Source organism: Epinephelus fuscoguttatus, linkage group LG8 (genome assembly GCF_011397635.1).
Source record: "Epinephelus fuscoguttatus linkage group LG8, E.fuscoguttatus.final_Chr_v1".
NCBI lineage: Eukaryota > Metazoa > Chordata > Actinopteri > Perciformes > Serranidae > Epinephelus > Epinephelus fuscoguttatus.
In genome coordinates this window covers 23641308-23661791 of record NC_064759.1, presented here as the reverse complement: position 1 = coordinate 23661791, position 20484 = coordinate 23641308, and the positions used below count along the sequence as shown (strand labels likewise).

The 20484-nt window shown below is 42.6% G+C and overlaps 1 protein-coding gene across 3 annotated transcripts in view; it reads right to left on the bottom strand.

Annotated features, from left to right (window-relative positions):
• The window catches only part of fhod3b (formin homology 2 domain containing 3b), a 102675-nt gene that overhangs the window by 31313 nt on the left and 50878 nt on the right, over window positions 1-20484 (bottom strand). For all 3 annotated transcript variants that reach the window (XM_049584989.1, XM_049584991.1, XM_049584990.1), the window contains exons 4-5: window positions 12207-12274; window positions 10762-10867 (exon numbers count right to left, since the gene is read on the bottom strand). In XM_049584989.1, the coding sequence (XP_049440946.1) occupies window positions 10762-10867; window positions 12207-12274 (174 nt within the window). The remainder of the gene's footprint in view (window positions 1-10761; window positions 10868-12206; window positions 12275-20484) is intronic.

The window sequence follows — 20484 nt, the reverse complement described above, 5'->3', positions numbered from 1 at the left end:
ATGGTAAAACCTCAATGATTATGATTATTAAACATCAGGGGGCTGATCAATGACGATCAAAAACGATCACTAACAGGGAGATGAATGTAAATGTAAATAGAAAATAAGAATGACATTAACTTTATAAATGTGTCATTGATTCTACAGAATACCATGTAACCTGCAAAAATAATAGCTTGCCCAGTGAAACTGGAGACCGACCTAAAAATAGTGTTACAAGTCCCTAAACTTATATTTATTATTTACCTTCACATTATACACACCTAGCTTAGCTAAAACCGTTTGTATGCCTGGTCTGAAGAATGTGTGAGAAGCGTGCATGCTGTTGATGCCACATTAGTTTGGTTCCAAAGTCACACAATAAAACAAACAAACTAAACGGTTGAGTCAGTAATAGAACAGCAACTTGTGTGCTGTGAGGTAAAATTACTGTTTTTGTCAATGAAGTCTGGTGGCTGTGAAGAGAGTGATATAATGGCTTCTGTCGGAAAGGCTGTTTGACCACAAGGCGAAGCCTTAAAATAATTGTACCGTTAAACTGATACTGATTCTTCTTAGGTGGGCCTTTTTTTATGAGGTTAAAATACCAAACACCAAGAGTTGCTGGTCTACTGCTGCCTCTGATCAGTTAGATGGTAAGTGTGACTTTCGGAACTTAACTAATGTGGCATCCACACCAGTAGGCTACATTTTTTGGACTCTGTTCCCCTGTACGCATTCCACTGTATGGATTTATAAATGTGTTTATATGGTACAAATGTAGCATTACATTGAATCTTTGTGTGTCTTCACTTGTCATTCATTCATTATCCGTAACTGCTTATCCTGTTAAGGGTCATGGGGCGCTGCAGGACTGGATCCCAGCTGACATTTGGCGAGAGGCAGCGTACACCCTGGACAGGTTGCCAGACTATCACTGGGTTGACACACAGAGACAGACAACCATTCACACACACATTCACACCTACGGCCTTTTTAGATGAACCAATTAACCTGAATGTCTTTGGACTGTGGGAGGACGCTGGAGAAAACTCACGCCACCATTTAACAAATGGCTGATATAAAAATATTGATAAGCTTTGCTTTAAAAAACAATGCTGTCCGTTCTCATATTCTTCTGCTGAATTTAGAATCACTGAGGGGAAAAAAAGCAAACATTAAAAGCTGACAGATTTTCTTTTGGGTACTGACATTCATTGCATCAGTGCCTTAAGCCAGCTTCTCATTTAGAGTCTGCCTACCATAAAAAAAGAGCAGTTTACTACTGGTGCCAATTATGAACTGAAAAGACATGTTCATGGGTTATGTTCCATTTGTGATTCAGCTAATCACCCAGACCATTAGAGCCAGACAAACTGCCTCTGCCAGACCAATTCCAGTCACCGAGCCGACTGCCAGAATTACACTGAGCCCCATACAGTAAAGCAACAGGGGGATGCTTCCATTCTCAGTCCTGAATGCATGTCTGCCAGTATTTGACACAATTTACTGTGGGCCTAAGCCCAAACACATTCCCTAAAGACAAACAAACAAACCTCATGGAAATATAGCATGAAGTAAAGCAGGGGAGCCTTTCCAGTATTTGGCTGAGCGAGCTCTACAGGCACTGCAGAGCTGATGAACTACTGCAGTGCTGAGCAGGGCACAGCGAGCCCAGTAGACTACAGCACTGGAAGAAAAATAAAAAAGCAAAACATATAATACCTCTCTATTTTCTGGGTATTTAAAAAAGTGTAAAGCTGACAGATTGGAGTTGCTATGGTACTGCATTTCAGAAAATCATTTTAGGACAATGAACAACTGGGGAAAGCCCAACAGATGAGCTTTTCCCATCCCATCCAAGTGGGGAAGACTTTGGAGAAAAACTACTGCATGACATCCACCCACTTGTAGAGTGAGCTGAAAGATGAGCTGTGGTAAATTCTTACTGCTCTTGAGAGAGTAGTGGTGTGATTCGCTCTGGTTCTGGCCAGCCATATGCTGAATTCAGTCCCAAAAAACAGTCAGCTCGCAGGAATCAGCCGTAAAAACCCTCTCAAGTGCCGAGGATTTCAGTCTATCTGCCTGTATGCTACATTACTGTAAAAGATTTATTTTTTTCCCCCTCAAATTATAGTTTATGTATCTTAGACGGCAAGGTCAGAGATGATAAAATAAGAGCTTGAGAAATAAACCAAATCAAACATTCTTATAGAATAATTGGCTTGTATACTGAATTCTGTTACAGTGAAACAGGCTGCAGCGCACAGTTGTAATACCACTGCCAATGGGTTCGCTAAGGCTGAAAACTTCTACAGATGCAGGAAGGCAGAATATAGGTCAGGCAGGTGGGGTTGAATTGGGTTCAGATGCAAGCTGTCTGCACGAGTCAGGGGGATCTGAAGGGGGCTGTGGGGTCTGCAGGGTCTGACACAGGGGGAGAACAGGGTGGGACATATCCGGTAGGAACAAGGCTCTGAGCTTAACTGAAAACACGACAACAGCTTATGTTTTTCCATTCAGTTAAAAGTTGCCTGGTCAATTTCTTCTTTTACTTTAAACATTTAATTGTCAACCTGTGGGTAAAGGATGTTAAATTGACAGGTGGTGTTTTGTTTTTCCAGACAGTATAAAACAGTCCATGGAGTATACAGTAGTGTGTTTTAGTGCAGCGCTGAGTACCTCAGTAAGTTTGAAAGCTGCTGATTTAATTTAATGGAGAGGGGACATGCTGGAGGCAAAGACGTGTTGCCAGTGAAGCAAAGAGAGCTCAGAGGTTGTGGGCTGAAACCACGTGTAGCCTTCATTTCCTAAATTTCCTCCAAGTCTCAGACAGGTAAAGACGCTTAATTATGTATGAAAATATTATTAGCTAGAAAAAATGTGGAGGCGCTGTTGATGTTTGGTTTGGTGGTTAACTAGTGCTTTTATGATGAAGTAAACAAAATGAAACAAATGACAAAATGTCTCCCTCTCTGGTGACCTTTAGATGCTAACCTGCACTTTATAAAAGGGAAGTGTGAATGAATTAACCTTTAAAAACACTATCATGGATATGTGTGTGTGTGTGAGAGTGAGTGAGTGTTTTTCATGTTGAAAATCTTTGCACAGAGGGGGCAGCAGGAGCCGGCTCTGAGAGTTGCAGGAGATCAGGTGAAAAACATGCACATGTTCCCATGGGATCTCATTACAAACTTACAAACCAGGACTTTAAGTTTCGATTGGTACGATGAGGGCATTCCTGGAGAGCTCCTTCTCACTCCAAACAGTGCTTGTCCACATATGTGTTAAAAGTTCCTGTCTCAAATTTCCCTTCTGTCATGAAGGATTTAATCATTCTTGCCTGATCACTCAAACAAGGAAATGATCATACCTATAATAACCAGCATATACATTGATACATCTGCATGAAGCCTCTCATCCCAGACCAGACAGAGTGGAAATGTTTATCCAGACCATGGGCCATAGTAAAGGTCTCCCCCCTTTAGAACAGACGACCTATAACACAGCCAGACAACACAATACACACTGTTTCCAACAGGAGCTTCCAACATCGCTGTTAACCCAACTGTGTCTGGGTTTTCACTTAATGCTCAGCAAAATGGTCAAACCAGCAATGGGAGAATTCAGTTACGCTCTGTTAAATATTTTAAAAACTTGGGTCAGAGTAAAACATAAAAACAATGATCCTGATTCTAAATTAAGAGAAATAAAACGTCACTCTAGCATGAAATGGTACACTGGAAAAACTTTGTAGTAGTGACATTCGCTACATGGAATCACTTTTATCTAAACACAAGCAAAGTCAGTCCAAAATTCAAATGGCTTATTTGACAAATTATCCGTTGATCATTATCAAGCAACTTAAAAATGTGCTTCCCTATGTTTATACGTCCCCTTAAATGTCTGTCCTTGACTGTGCTGACTTGTATCTGTGTTGTTGTTTGCACGTTCCTCTACCGAAGGGGGCGATGTTTGTGCATTTCTCCAGAAATCCGAGATTCAAACATATGCCGGGCAAGCTGGATTGGGTACATCACACGCTAACAAACAACACAAACAAAACTAACTACACTTACAGTACCATTCTGATACATCTGCTGGTCGCCGATTTTAGTGCACAACTATAGACTGTATAAAATGATGGATGTAGCTATCATGACGTCGCCTACTGGTTTGTGGATACCCATTTTGAAGCCTCTAGTTCGGCATTTCGGCTGTTGCTATCTTGGTATCTTGGAGACAGGAGTGACCATATCTGTATAAGAGGGTGAAGCTGTGGAGGAGCGAGGGGTGGATCTGACTGAGAAACTGAAGACACTATCTGCAGACAGCCTGTAACTCAAAGTGGCCCTGCCTTTGAATATACAGAAATTTAAGCCTTAATAAAATCTAAATATGTGAGTTATATATAAATTCACCCTTGCACAGAATGACTGAATGAATGGGGAAATTAGCTATAGAGACCAAAACTGTTTTTTTTGCACCAGGCTGCAATCATGTTTATTTCTGCTGCACAGTTCAGTTTTTCAACATGGGTATTTATGGGGACTATCTCGCTTTTGGAGCCAGCCCCAAGTGGCCATTTAAGGAACTGCATTTTCTGGCACTCCTGCATTAGCTTCATTTTTCAGCCCTGAAGGTTGCAGCTTGTGCACAACACACTCTTTTGCAGGTCAACCTAGCACCAGTCTCACATGGCCCAACCTATTTCCACATTTCATTTTAGCGCTGTGACATGGCTGGACAAATCAAAACCTAGCACAAACAGTGGTAGTGGGTGGGGCACAATGTCGGATCCAGTATTCTCAATGAAGAAAAACAAGTTGATCTACTTCCAGACCCTTTTCAGTGTTTTTGTTGTTGTTGTTGTTTTGTAATTTTCATGCTGGAAAACTACATTGAACAAAATATTAATTTTAAGAGAAGATTTTTACATACTTTGAAACATGTCTGAAGGGTAACTTTAAAAAAAGATAAAAACGTTGATTATCTGTATAGTGTCTATGAAGCAGTGGTCCAAAGGTTTGCAGGTTTTCCATCCAACCAAACAACAGAGCAGCTGCTTTCACTGAACTCCTTATACTGCAAAGGAGAAGCAAATAAGATAAATTAGCAGCTATTGTGTTTGTTTACAGTGTAACACACTTTTGGCAGACAGGCCGCTGCACAGACGTGTCACTGGATGTTCTGCCTCACTGATCTGCCACGTATAAAACGTAATGCCAACACACTAAGAGCCACTATAGAGACGAACAACAGTTTAAACAAAAGGGTCTTGTGTTTCAGGTGCACTTGTGAAAAAGCCTGCTACCCACTAAAGTTACTGCTGTGTGTGACACTAAAAGCCGGACTGAGCGCTGCATTGGGAGCAGTGTTCTAGGTCCCAGACAGTTTAAGAGGTAATGAAACACTTGACTAGAGCACATCTCCCTTTCCCATCGAGGCCCTCTGAGCAGCTCCCTCTGGAAAACCAGGAAGTCAAGGTGCTTTAACTTATGGCATTATAACTGCTGTGTCATTAAAAACAGAAGATCTCAAAATGGTAGCAGAGAGAATGAGAGAGGAGGAAAGGATGAGATAAAAGCACAGTATGAAACATGGGCATGATTTATTTGATACAGTAATACCTTCACAGCAGCACAACTCCCTGTGTCTGTGTCTGTGTAAGCTATAAATTCACAAATATAACTTATAGCATGTTAGCCTAGGTGTATACAATATAATACAGCATGTGATGAGATATGGTCAGCTGGCTGTGAAGGTAATTTATGTAATGTTTAAGAATGTGTTTTCCAAAAATTATCCAACACTGCTTTAACAGGTGTTAAAAATACTGCTTCCCTAAATTCATTCATTCATTCTAACCGCTTCATCCTCTTGGGGGTCGCGGGGGGGCTGGAGCCTATCCCAGCTGACATCGGGCGAGAGGCAGGGTACACCCTGGATAGGTTGCCAGACTATCGCAGGGCTGACACATAGAGACAAACAACCATTCACGCTCACATTCACACCTACGAACAATTTAGAGTTATCAATTAACCTATTCCCCAACCTGCATGTCTTTGGACTGTGGGAGGAAGCCGGAGTGCCCGGAGAGAACCCACACTGACATGAGGAGAACATGCAAACTCCGCACAGAAGGGCTCCCACACCCGGGATTGAACCGGCAACCCTCCTGCTGTGAGGAGACAGTGCTAACCCTCCCTAAATTCCAACAGATCAAATACTTAAGCTTCACTTCCAATTTGACTCTAACGAGACTTAGAGATGGCTGGTGTTTTGTAAACAACAGCTTGCAGACAGAAATGGCATGGCCTTTAAGAAGCGCAAACAGAGAAAGTGTTGCTAAAAACATCAGCTTATGGCGACGAATGTCAGCAGTGAACATTTCAAAGAGGGCAATAATTGCTTCAAGTCGACTGTAATTGGTTCGTCTTTAATCTGCCCTCTCTCTGCTGCTCCAATTTTACAGTTACCAATTAAACAGAGTTGTTACTTTTGTTAGTGCTCTTTCTGTAAATACTACAAGTGGAACGACAATCCAGGGGAAACCTTATTATTTGTTCTTCCACCTTGTCTCCCGGTTTTGCTCATGATAATTAGTACCGCAGGGATCTTTTTCTTACCACAGTGAAAAATTTTGAGTTTGGTGCAGAGGCTTCTTTGACCTTTTGCACAATCTGCTTTCATTTTAGGGCTGCTCTGTGCTGTCAACAGTGATGTGTTACTGTGACAACCTATGTATTTATTTCTTTGCTGCAAGCGTGGCTGAAAAGACATTTTCTTTATTTGTTTTTAAATGTTTTGACTCAAAGGAAAGGTTGCATGTGTTTTCAAAACTTGAGTCGAAGGCTGAGGGCTGACGACTTGGAGAGCAACTTAAAATGTATAAATAAATTGTAATAAATATGTTTTGAGAACATTCTTAAAGGGACGGTTCACCCTTAAAACAAAAATACATATTTTGCCTCTTACCTGTAGTGCTATCTATCAGTGTGGATTGTTTTGCGGTGAGTTGCTGAGTGTTGGCCATAGAGATGTCTGCCTTCTTTCAAAAATGATGGAACTAGATGGCACTTGGCTTGTGGTGCTCAAACAGCAATGTCTCTTTCCAGAAATCATGACCTGGTTACTCATGATAATCAACAGACCTTACTGTGAGCAGTTTCATGTAGGACACATATTCTTTGTACCAAACTACACTTGCATACCAGAAGGAAGAGTGCATCTACTGCTAGCTCATCTAGCATAAGTGAGCTTATTAACGGTACAGTTCACCCGAGAAGGATGCCATTAATGTTTAGATCTCATGCTGTTGCAAGCATGAGCCTTTCGTGCATGAGTAGATGCACTCTTCCTTCTGCGCTGCCTCCAACACTGCAACTCACAGCAAAACAATCTAGATTGACAAACAGCTCCACAGGTAAGAGGAACAATATTTATTTTTGATATTGAGGTGAGCTGTCCCTTTAACTACCAAAACATGCAGTATAAAACCTTCTCTCAGCTTTTTACTTCATCAACTAAAGATTTGTGATTTTGGCAACAATTATAAATGAACATAGACATTCTGTGTTGAATTATACATAACCTCTATGTTCATTTCTGAAATCATCAACATGGGAAAGCTTATTTCAAAATGAAGAATGAATACCCCTAATGAGCCCTTCATTACCTTTTTGGCCCCAGTGTGTTTGCAGCCCTTCGCCAGGGTTGAGTATAAGGCTTACAGGAGGACCAGATGGCATAGGCACCTCTGAAAAAGTGACCTCACACCCATTCCCACTGATGGGGTGATAAAGGCATACAAGCTTCCCCCTGGGCCAAAAACACACGCCTCCAAGGAGCTAGGTCCAGGTCTGGGAGCCCTGTGAGCCAGGTGTAAGAGGCCCAGAGAGGGGCTAGACCCCAGCCAGAAAGCCCCAGAAAATACCCACATCACTGAGGGAGCACTAACTGGCCACAGACACCTCCAGGGCTTTGAGAATTCAGAATGAAAAAGTGAGGAAAAAGAAAAAAGTGAGATGGTGTAGATTGCTGGGAGAGCTGCAGGAACTACCATTTACAATGACGGCAATGTTCCAGAGAGCTAGAGCTCGGAACCTGTTCTTGTAAAATGCATGCAGACTGGTGTGCACGTGTGACTGGGCTTTTTTTCATCTACAAAAGACCCATAGGATTGATTTTTATTCATGAAAGAGAGCAAGATTGTTTTGTAGGGAGGTTTTTAATGCACTCCAGACAGATGGGTTCAAGGCTGCATTCCTACTTCTTCTTTTTTTTTTTTTTCTTTTACTGGCCTCAACTTGAAAGACATTACAGTGAAAAAAACCCACATTAGAAGTGATCAATGTTTGATACCGAAGCAATTACTGTTATTGGTTTTCACTCTGTCTCTCTCTGCATGTGTGAATTTTCAGGCACCTAATTTACTTGCCTCCTGGGACTCCTTATGACATAGCTCCTCTTGGAAATCATCAAGAGTAAAGCAGCCAGATCTATATACATTTCTGACCTGTGCATCTGCATTCCAGCACATGCTCGACTTGTGTTCTCCAACACATGGCTCACAAGGGAGCGTGATCTGCTACAATCCACATTTCCTCAGCTGGTCAGGAGAAATTGGGTCAGGAGTTGAAACAGGTTAAAAGGGCTTTTGGGAGAGTGGTAGTTTGGTTTAGTTTCTCATGGTGATATAGAGATACATGAGGGGAAACTGCAGAGTCTGCAGAGATGAAGCGATAAATTAGCACATGAAAGAATGGAGAGAGTCCCGCAGAAACGCTCCGAGACAGATGTTTTATCTGAATTCTCTGGGAGGTAAAGGGGGGAAAAAAGGACAGCACAATAAGGAGGGGTGAAAAGATATGAGAAGTGGTCTCATCATTCACAGCACAATGACACTAACAACTCTTACATGTGGTCATCTCTGAAGTTTCCAAAAGCCTGTCGTCCTCATCCTCTGCCTTGTTTTGGCTATTTACTCTGCGTGATTTATCTGTCTGAGTCAGAGAGCAGGCCAAGTTCAGATGAAGCATCAAACATTAGCCATCAGAGCCTGCAGAGGTAGTCCTGGCGGGGTCATGTTCATGTTTATAACTTGCCTGGGGGGTAACATCAGTACTTTCTCACAGACATCCGCCCTTTTGTTTCAACAACAGAAAGGGTCAACAGTGAGCAGGTTGGAAAATTAGAGAGCACGCTTTTACAAACAGGCAGCATCTCATTGAATAAACATGAGGGGGATAACTGATTGAAATGTGCACCCCAAATTGTGAGGGTCAAGTAAACTGTGGCTTCTTTTTATTGAGGCTAATGAAGAAATAACAAAATAGATGTTTGGACTATGAAACTGTAGTCTTACATGTTCTGGAGGGCGTGAACCTCTCAAGTCGCCTCTCTGTCAGCTCTGCTAAATTTGTGCTTGATTAACACAAATTTACAGTCGTGTATTTTACAAATTTTGGTTGTGCTTTTTGTAACTGGCATTGGACGGTGATGGCATTGGCATATGGCTGCAGGTCACTTTTCGGGATAGGAAAATAAACTCACCACTCTCCTCCTAATGACTCTGCTACCTGGTAAGTCGAGGTTTTCAAATGTAAATGCTAAGGACAGACATGGGAATGCCTGGCTTCATCAACATATTTGCCGCAAGGGGAATAAACACTCAGGCTCGCTGTCATACAACCATTCAAAAACGACTACAGAGTAGAATCATACACTGGACAGAACAGGTGTTTGGGAAGAGCAAGCATGCAGCTATCTTGTTGAGGTCAAAATATAAATTTAAATTTGATTGTATTGTATTATTTGTTAAGCTACACATTTTTTTTAAGGCACTAGAAAGTTGAAATGCATCTTTTTGCAAGCACACAGGAAACAGGTGAGTAGCACAGGGTCAGACATGAATGGCCCTGGAGTGGTCTGAGGGTTCTGTGCCTTGCTCAAGGGCATCTCAGCAGCTCCCAGGAGACAAACTGGCACCTCTCTGGCTGCCAGTCCCCACTCCTTACTAGGTTTGTACGAGGATTTGAGCTGGCGACCTATCGGTTCCCAAGTCAAGTCCCATCGGACTAACCTACTGCTGCCCCAATATGAATTGACTGATTGAATTAAACTTTTACCACAAAAAACTGATCCAAGTTCATGTGTTTGTGTCCTTATGAAGTGGTGTCTCAGGATGATTAACAGAAATGCAACAATTTTTTTCTGAAAAGATGAAGAAATACATGAGGAAAAACAAAAAAAGAATAGGAGGGGAAATTAGTTTTATGATCTGCAATATCCTGCCAGAACTTTTATTAGCCACTTAAGCATGTGTGACCTACCCCCTCGCAGCAGGCTGTTAAATGGTAGTGACCTTGAAGCGAGTGCTATGAATCCCTTGGTCCTCTAGTATCCCCGAATGTGCTGCCCCTGCCTCTCCCCGACCTCAACACACATGATCTTTCACCTCACCGATGTGGGACAGATAAATTAACCAGCTGCTAAACTTGGCCTCGCTTCCACATTATCTGTGGCACACATTTGAGCGTGTTTATATGCCGGAGGTGTGTGAGTGTGAGAAGGTCATGAAGCGCAATCATCAATTTACATGGTGTATGTAAACACATGTGTTTCTGGAAAGGTTTATGGAAAGAAAAGTGTTACAGGATTGATTAATAACATCCTCGATTAGCACGTGTTGTAAATTGAGGTGTGAGAAAGCAGAGACGAGGGAAGTATGTTGTGAGTTTACTGGTGGAAAGGAATGGCTCTGTTCTGCAGTAGACGTACCCCTGAGGATGTAATTCTGGTAGTTCTGGTCGGCTTCAGCGCCCACTTTAATCAAACACGTCAGTCCTTCTGCCACCACAAACTCGTGCACCAGGTCCTTGTCATCCTGGAAAGAGGTCAAGAACAATGAGAGACATATTCAAGAACAATCTTGTCATACATCATAGACAGAGCCAAAGACTGGATTGTTTTGATAACTATTTCTTTTCTTTCTTCTTCTTAATGTGATAGATTAAGATTAAGTGTCCTCTGACATAAACCTTTGAGTGCATGAACGTTGGTTGTAAATCACAGACTGAGAATGAAAGAGCATGTGGAGAAATAATGATCTGGAACCTGTTGTTTAATAGCTCACACAACTATTTCCAATTACTTATGTGAAAAAGAAATAAATTAACCGCTAAAACAACTGCAGGAACTGTTGAGATGATTTATGGTGACCTTAATGTTCACAAATTATATGAATGCTTTATGCACAAAGTAGACAAATAGCTTCCAGCAGCAAATGTGACGCAACAAGACAAACTTTCTATTGCTTTAACTCAAAAAACAAACAAACAAAAAAGCTATTAGTAGTAAGAGCAGATACTTAGACTTCTTTATGTGATACAGCATTTGCCAGAATGCACATTTCTCAGTTCAGCCAAAATCCTCAGCTGAATGAATTCATACTCATGTATTTGTTTGCATTCAGTTATAGCTGCTGCGATCGGCTCACAGTGTGCACATATTCCTGTTGCTTTGGCCTCTCCACTTCATCCCACATTTTGTTCTCAATGACAAAACCACCTGCATCTCTCACACCTGTCGATGACTCTGAAATACGACTCTGTTATTTAAGACTAAACATGCACACTGTGCTACTGCAGTGTACAAAAGTAATACTGATATATGGCCAAGTGGACATTTTATTCCACAACAACAATCAATATTCTCTACAGCGGAAACCCCACAAAGCCACTCATGGTGTAAAAAGTGAGGTATTCTAATCTATTCTGGGCCTGCATCAACGTCTGCTGCTCTCTTTTCCATCTAGCAGTCGGTTAACCCTCCCCCTCTATGGCCGACTGCCCGCCAGGCCGGCCCAGCCCAGCCCAGTGTGTGAAGTATGACCAGACCTGAACACTCCACAGCTGCCACGAAGGCAGACTCTCAGCAGCACAACTCTGCCTCAAGAAAACAATGCTGTGTCCAAGTGTGAGTGTGCACTGACGCATGTGTGCACACTTCATATAGCTGTTGCATATAAATGTGTGTGCATAGGAACATTCAAAGCCCTGGAGCATTGCAGGAGATACTTCACATGCTGACAAATGCTGCACTTTTGGAGAGTGATCATGAAAAAAAAAACGTCAACAGTGGAATTCACTGGATCTTATGAGCTGGAGATTTTAAAAATATGTTTATTAAGGATCCAGCAAAAGCTAAGAGACAGATATGATTACCTGAAAAATCTGCTTGAGGGAAAAGAGGGCTCTCCGTAGCTCCCGTCCAGTTGAGTTGTAGAGTTTTTCTGCGTGGAGAGAGGAAAGGAAAAGAATGGAAATATCAGCTGACAGTCACACACGTGGTATCTTTCTATTATGTTGTCATACAATAGTGAATAAAATATATGGACAAGAGACTCATTTTGACTTTTCTTGAAAAATAAAGTGCCTATCTACTTGTGTTTTAGTGTATCGCTTGCATCAGACATAATGAACTACAAATATCTGCCTCAAAATCACTTCCTTGGGTCTGCGTCATGCACACATCATTGGCAGTAATTATCCCGAGAAGCTAAATGTGAAAAATGTCCTGCAAGAGTAATAGTGAGAGCAACAGAACAGTAGGAGCAACTCAGAGCACATCTGTGGAGAGTTAGTGAACAGTGGATGTTTCCTGCTGACAAAGCCATATCTGTAGCTTAGCATAATACAAAGTCAAAGGCAGAAACTTAAGCCAATAGCCACCACAACGGCTAAGGAACAATACACCCATTAATCAGTTATGGAAACACCACAGAGCATTAGAGGAGAGGTATGATGGATGACAGATGCTTGTGATGGAGGCGAACATCTCCTGCAACTACACTGACAATCCTTCACCCCGTGTGCAGTCTGCAGAGGCTGCCAGGGAGTGGCAGCGTTGAGCTCAATCCTTGTAGCTCACTCATCACTGCTGTGTGAACTCTCTCTGACTCAGCAAAACCTGCCTCTTGCTGCTGTGCAGATACAGCAGCATACAGTACAATACAGTGCAGTGCAGAACAATTCAGTACAGGCACTAGCTGCTTCTCTCTCAGTGTTTTCTTTTTATTTGGATGCAAAATGTCCTTCAGTCTGCCTTTGATCGTTCATTGCTCGAAGGCATGACATGTCTTAGTCAGCAAGGATCAGACAGGAGACTGGCATGTACACAAACACGCATGAAAACAGTTTGTTTCTCTCTCCCTCTCTCACACGCACCCACCCCTACATAAAGCTCTTTACAATGTGGCTGCAGTCTGTTTGTTGCACCACTGCAGCTGTTGCAGTCCTGACCGGATGGGCAGGATTTATCACAGCTGATGCATGTGTTTTTAGGTAGGACTTGGATACTCGAAACATGCAACTGAGAAAGGCGAATAAGCACACACAACATATGCACCCCTCGTACACATAAACACACAAATGATCTGTGCCCATGAGCTCCTCGTCTTCACAAACAGCTGACACTACTTCTATTCACAAGTGTGAGAAACACACACAAATGAGAGCATATGCTTGGGATTCAGAGCAACAAACCTCTATTCATTATTGTCCCTTTAGCTGATGAACTGAGAGCGAGACAGAAACAGGATGTGTTGCCAGTTCTGTGGGCACAACACGGGCTACTTGTAGAAACCAGACGGAGTGTGTACTCGAATGACGTGCCTTTTCAGAACACACAACATTTGCACAACACACATAAAACTTCAGACGTAATGACAGCTTGTATATAGAGGCCCACTGAGACAACTAGCATGCAACATCAGGAAATCCAACCTCTCTGTGAAAAGGACATTTTCATTTGTCAGCAAGCTATTTATTAATAACACTCACTTAATAACAATTCTCAACAAGTCCCAGCCCGTCATAATAATGCTAAATGAGTCAAAATATGGTTTAAATTTCTGTATTACATTACTAGGCTAATATTTGCTGCCATGCATGTTCAATGACAACACATATATTATTGGTGTAACCCATTCTACTTGAGACAAACAAGACATTGCAGGTGATTTTGTAATGTATACAACCTGGGACTAAGCTAGATGTGGTTAAAAGGCTCCTGTTTGATGAGGTTGCACAGTGCAATCAAACACATCTCAGCCCAGTTCCAGCAGAGCCCCTTATCTTTAGAAGATGTCTTGTTTCTAATTTATGACTCTGATGGTATTTGGTACGAGTGCAGCTGAGCTTTCAATGTCTTGTACACTCAGTGCCGTACATGGCTCAGATGCATGATGAGCAGATGAGTATTGGTCTTTTACGGAAGAGTCCCAGCCAGTTACTGGCAACAACATCCACAAGGAATAAATCTCTGCAAGTCCAGAGGTATTAGAGAGGAAGCTGTGCAATGTTGGTGATTTGTGTCTTTATAAATAACAGGAAGGAACTGTGACCGGGTCTTTTCGGCTCAGGCCCCCCAGCTTTGGAACTCCTAGCCTGTGCATGTCAGGTTTGCCAATTTGGCAACATCTTTTAACTCTCCTCTCAAGAGTGACATGTTGTTGTGGTTGCATCTTTGTCTTTAATTCTTCTGATATTATATACAGATTTATATATTTAGTCTGAGCTCAAGCCTGTGGTCGATTCTACATTATGTAAAAAGTAGCCAGAGCTTTTTAACTAGTGCACACTCCCCTGCAGGTCAAGGTAAGGCCACATCCATCGCCCTGTGCCTCAGGAAGATGACTCAGAGTTCAGATTAAGGATCTCTAAACAGACAAGCTCTCTGATCACTGGAGCGGAAAGCCACAGGAAGATATTCTGGTTACTCATCGCACCTTCACCTTACAAAGCAAACTTGATTTGTTGTGCTACTTCAACTCATGCCTTGAATCAGCACGCTCTCTTTCTCTTTAAAGTCATAATTGCACTTTCTTAGTGACATTGTATATTAATCGGTCGACAGACAAATTACACCAAGCACTGCTGAACAACCAGTGATGCCAGGATCACAGCACAGCACTACAGCCGTGATGCATCAGCACCTGGCCTGCCACTTAGTTTGAGTAAATCCCAGGAGCATGTTTCGTGTGTGTGTGTGTGTGTGTGTGTGTGTGTGTGTGTGTGTGTGTGTGTGTGTGTGTGTGTGAATCAGCAACAGCATGGCAGAGAAAATTCTTCCATGCAGAGTTCCACTGCCATTCACCTCAATAAAACTGTCAGAAAGTTATTTCTGCCAAACACTAAATGAAGCCCATCTGCAGGAACACAGTTTCTCCCTGTCCCTGTCTGCAGTCCACACACCGATGCACCTCCCAGAGGCCCATCTCTAATGAGAAATAGCTCAGTGGAGATTAGTTCCATACCGTTTGGCACAGATATGCACCCAAAAGTATGGGCCCTCTGCATTACCCTCTTGGGGAAAAGAACTTTGGTACACGTTTATTCAGAGGAAATGTTTGGGAACTCCATCTCTCATAGTCATATTTACCTGAAACTTCAAACTCAATAGCTCACTACATGTGTCATGGATTTATTACTGGGCCAAGACAAAGCGAGGGCAAGAAGAACAAAGAAAGATATGACAGATAGCAAAAAGTTTGGGCACTTAGAACATTCTGGGCACTTGCAGCTTTCCACAGCCTGACCTTCAGACTGATGTAATATTCCCTTTTAATGTCAACAGGAGTTTACACTTAAGAGCAATGTTGCTTATTAGTCTTCATACCACAAAACAAGACATGCTGAAACTTAAAAAAATGTTCAAGTGCAGCTGAGGACAAGCAGCCCCATTTTTCCTGTCATTTTTACATTCCCCTCAGGCTTTTACTGACAAGAACCTGACGGGGAAATGACTCAACAAAGCGAAAGTGTTTTTGATACCTCATATTAATGTACCATAGGGAGCAGCTGTTTTCGCCTCTTAAATTGCAACACACAGTCACGTTTTCTCAGCTGGGATAGCTACAGGGATGTAATGGTCTCATAATTATAACAATCATAAAGGCAGGAGTGGAATTTCTATAATCATCAGGAATGTGCTCAACTACCTCGGAGAGGAAGACCTGCTGTGGGGCCTGGTATACTCAGATGGGCTAGGACTTTGTGCATGGTTGTGCTACTGCTGAGAGGACAACTTTTAGAAGTAAATCTGTCTTGTGCTGCTTCAGACACCTTCTGATTCTCTGTGTCAGTGCCAGCACATTCCAGTGATGCCGTTTCATGTGAGTCATAGGTCACTTTTTATTTATCTCCACGTGCCAATCTGTACCCAAGCCCTGTCCCCACCACTCGCTGCTGGACAGCTAACAAATTATTTGACAAGCAAAAAAAGAAGTTTGCCAATAAAGCCATTAACCTTGCTCGTTTTCCATCTGCATCTGTGTATCTAACATGCTCAGTTACTCATCTGCTTGCATGCCTTTGTTTCCAGAAAGTGCCATAAAATGAAAAGGATGACTACCACTGCTCATGCTCCGCACCGCAGGCGGAACACATAAACCACATCCAAAGCACAGCCAGGAAACCCACAAAGACCCCACTGGGCAGGACAACCCCACACACACACCGCTGTAAATTACACTGTGTTTGCTTTCAGGAGTGGAGCTGACAGACAAGAAGAAGAAGGGGAGGATCTTTGTAGCATCAAATTGGTGATTGTCTATAAAACTGTCTTACAATGCACAATCAGATGAACAGCTTTTATGTGTGGGATGAAGAGATGCTGAGGTTTAAAAGAAATCATTAACTGTATGAGACCATGGAGGATTTGCTACTGGGAAAAAAACAGGGAAACATCCACAACTAGAAAGTTAACATAAGACAGTTGTGGGGCACACAGTTTTGCTAAACTTGCACGAGTAAGACAAATAGAAACTGCGTCACTCTCAAAGCATCCGCAAAGGATGACTGAGCTTCACTGCAAAAACAGTCCAATGAACAAAGTTCATTTTATATTAGCATCTTCGCAGAGTTGGTGGTAACTTGAGGGCATTAATAAGTTGTGTCATGCCCATGTTCTTTTACAGTCTGACAGTGAGCATTTGAAAACACTAGCAGCACTGAAAGACTGGCGTATTCCCAAATACAGTCTCGTTGGTCGGGAGCTGTAGCAGTCTGAAATTTTCCGTTTTCTTTTTGTCTGTTCTTGGCACAAAGGCAAAATTTATACTTTGTCACATGCAAAAAAGGCCAAATTGTACCCAGCTGCAAACCTTTATGGGCGTATTTGGACTGTAATATCATCAATGCAATACTTTTTGTGACTTGGACCTTGAGACCGGGCAGACAGCGGTTTCAAGTGATTCACAATTCATGTTGCTATCAGCAACCGCAATCCACTCTTTGTGAATTCGTCCATGAGAGCTTCTTTGAAGGAGGTAGGAAAAAGAAAAAGTATCCCAACATTTGACCTGCTTAATACCAAAGCTTTATTTTGGTCATGGAACCACTAATTACTCAATTTCCACTCACCCACTCACTCCCACAAGCATGGTTAAAGCTCAGCTCGGAGTAGAATGGGGTGTAATGGTAATTAACTCTCCTTCCTGGAGAAACTTCAGAGACTACAGGTGGATTCTGGGTTGGATGTATTTTTGTGTTGCAGGAATAGAGGTCAGTGTGTGCTGCAAAGTTCTGGTCTGGTCAAAGCTGGACCTTAAGAGTGGACTTCAGTCCCATGCCAGCGCCCAGCCCATGTCTGCATTTAGCCCTGTCTCAGAGAGCCTGTTCCACTGGTCAGTAAAGGCCACAGACTCTGTGAGAGGTGACGGCGGTCAGACTAAGCTCAGGCAAACTGTAGCCATCTGGGAGACCACAGTCTTGTGTGTGCCAGCACCGCCACATCACTGCCTGCCATGTGTAAGGATAAAGGGACCCATCTTTCATTTTTGTCTTCTGGTATTTTCATGAGAAACCCTTGAGTTTACAGTATGCGTAATGGCCCTCTGCAGTCACGAAACACAGCAGCACAACAACATCAACACTGCTTCCTTCTCATTTTTTCCTCTTCTCCTTTCTCACTCTGTAAGGGAAACCTGGTCCAACATTTATGAAGAGAAAACACAAGTAATTAAGACTGAAGACCTCCCAACATGTGCATCAGCTTGTAACGCGCTACTTTGTGGACTGGAGTTTCATGTGCTTGTTTTATCCCTTTCTCCTTGAACAAAAACATAAGGTGAACGATAGGTCAATAAAAGCATTCGGGTGGAAATCATTAGGCGGGAATGCAGGTAAGAATGAGATCACTTTCAACGTGTCTGGGTTTTCAGTGCAACCAAAAAGTAGATAAAGACAATTACAAGGACAATGTGTGTGTACATGAACATGAACTGCTCACAGGAAAGACTATGCACACACAGACTGCACACAGTTTACAAACTGCACAGAGGAATAAGGCCATTAATTAATTTGTTCCTGTTGCCTGGAGTTTATTCAAATGCTTTGGAAGTTGTGATGGAAGACATATGGAGATGATGGTTTAGATTAGTGAAAACTGAGTCGGGCCACACACACTACAGAAGCCTCTGTCATTGGGAGCAGGCCTCACAGGAAGGCCCGGATGGACCCACGGGGCGTGAAAATCTCTAAGCAGACGCACAGCTAAGGCATGGGACAAGATCAGAATCATCAAATAACTAATAAATCCGGGCTTAATCTAGTGATGAGAAAAGAGTTAACATAGTGTGCAGGGCTGCAAAAACTTCAGGTCAAATGTGTGCTGCCTTTGTATGTTTTGCTAGCATTAATATATAGATCATTTCCATGTAGAGCTCACAATAAGATATGTCTGAACACACGTCCTTTCACCTATGTTAATGACAGTGTTAGGAGCATGCAAATAAACTATGCTAATCTATTTTGATTCGATTTCCTTCACGGATGTTGTACCTGGACTTCCTCTGCACACCGCGCAGAGAGCACGGTGTCTAAAATCCCACGGGAGCAGTGAGGAGATCAGGTTTCTGGGCTGCGACACTCTATCCTAGCAGAGACATTTGATACCAAGGCATACCACCGCTTAGTTCCAATAAACACAAAACCCGCCCCGCAGAGCTCAACAGCACTCATTGTCCCTCTGTGGAAATAGGGAAATTGGATTGTTGTGTTTATTGATGTGTTTACATAGGGCTTTCAGTTAAAGTTTATGTTTTTGTCAGTCACAATAATTCTTCTGGAAGGCAGCAGTGGCATTTGTCTTTTAGCTTGGAGTGGTTAGTTTAGAGCAGAGTACTACTGTTTAGCCCTGTACGTCTTTTCATTATTCGTGAGAGGTTGAAAATGTTCCGCAGAGCACTTAAAGGGCATCGCAGGCTAATTATCTCCTGGTAAGTCTCTTCAATAAACTGTGCGCTAACCAGTCGTCAAGATGCTATCTGACGCTGTCAAAGAGAAACAGTAGAGGAAAGCGAGGGTGGAATCTGCAGAATTCCAGACGAGGAGAGACATGACAGCAAGGCCAATGTGAGGACAGACAAATCTTTCATTAGTGCCTGCCTGTCTAATGAGTCATTCCTTAGCTACCAGGTGGGGTGACCCTCACTACACCCCCTCCCCAGTAAATACCCCCTTTTCTTCCCTCGCCTTTTTTTTTGTAGCCAACTGCCCCCCTTTCACCTCCTCAGCAGGGTTTCCTCACACTCGCCACCACTGACACAGATAGTTAGTGGAGCGGAGAGCAGGGTAAAGGCATGTACCCATTCAGCAGACTAGACAAAAGCCTGACACAGATATAAACTAAGGGATCGACAGTTGAAGTGGGGTCTGATTGGGGGTGGTGACAAGGACAGTTGTAACACAATTAAACAAGTCACACTAAAGTTATGGTAACTGCTGGTCGTTAGTATTATTTCAGTGACTCTGCAGGTGAATGCTCCCCTAATAATCTCCATATACGAGTTTGGAAGGAGGGTGGGTCGAGGTCATTCCCCATGTGTTGCTTGGCAGCTGCTTCGGCCAAACAGCTTTTCTTACTGCAGTAAAAACAGCCATATACATGCAGGACCAGATGCTTAAAGAGTAAGATTTTAAATCTCAGTCGATATATTCGTCTACTATCACATCTGCACACACATCGCTCATTTTTTATGTGGGGATTTTTATCTTTTTATCTATAAAAAGCAGGCCCACAAAACCAAGAGCTTTTCTCTATTCAGACTTTATGATCCTTAAAATCAAAAACGTTTCACTTCATGTACTGCAATTAATTGAGAATTTTAAAAGTTTTCTTTTCTTTCTAAAGTGGTAGAGTTGGAAAATATTCTCGCCAATGACCTCGATGACTCTCCCCTAACCCACTTCATCCCCCTCTTCCTCTCTCACTCCTCTTGGCTCTCGCTGCTTCTGACTTCGCTCCCCTCCTATTCTTAACAACCTGACACGTGGGGAAATGCACCAGTGCAAACTCTGTCCAATAAACACAGTTGTGCTGAGACCACATCTATTTCAGATTCTGCTCTAGGAATAGGAAGCAGACCGATGTGGGAGCACACACATCTGTGACAGTACACCATCTCATTTCAGTCCTGGCCACACTGCGACTGTACTTAAT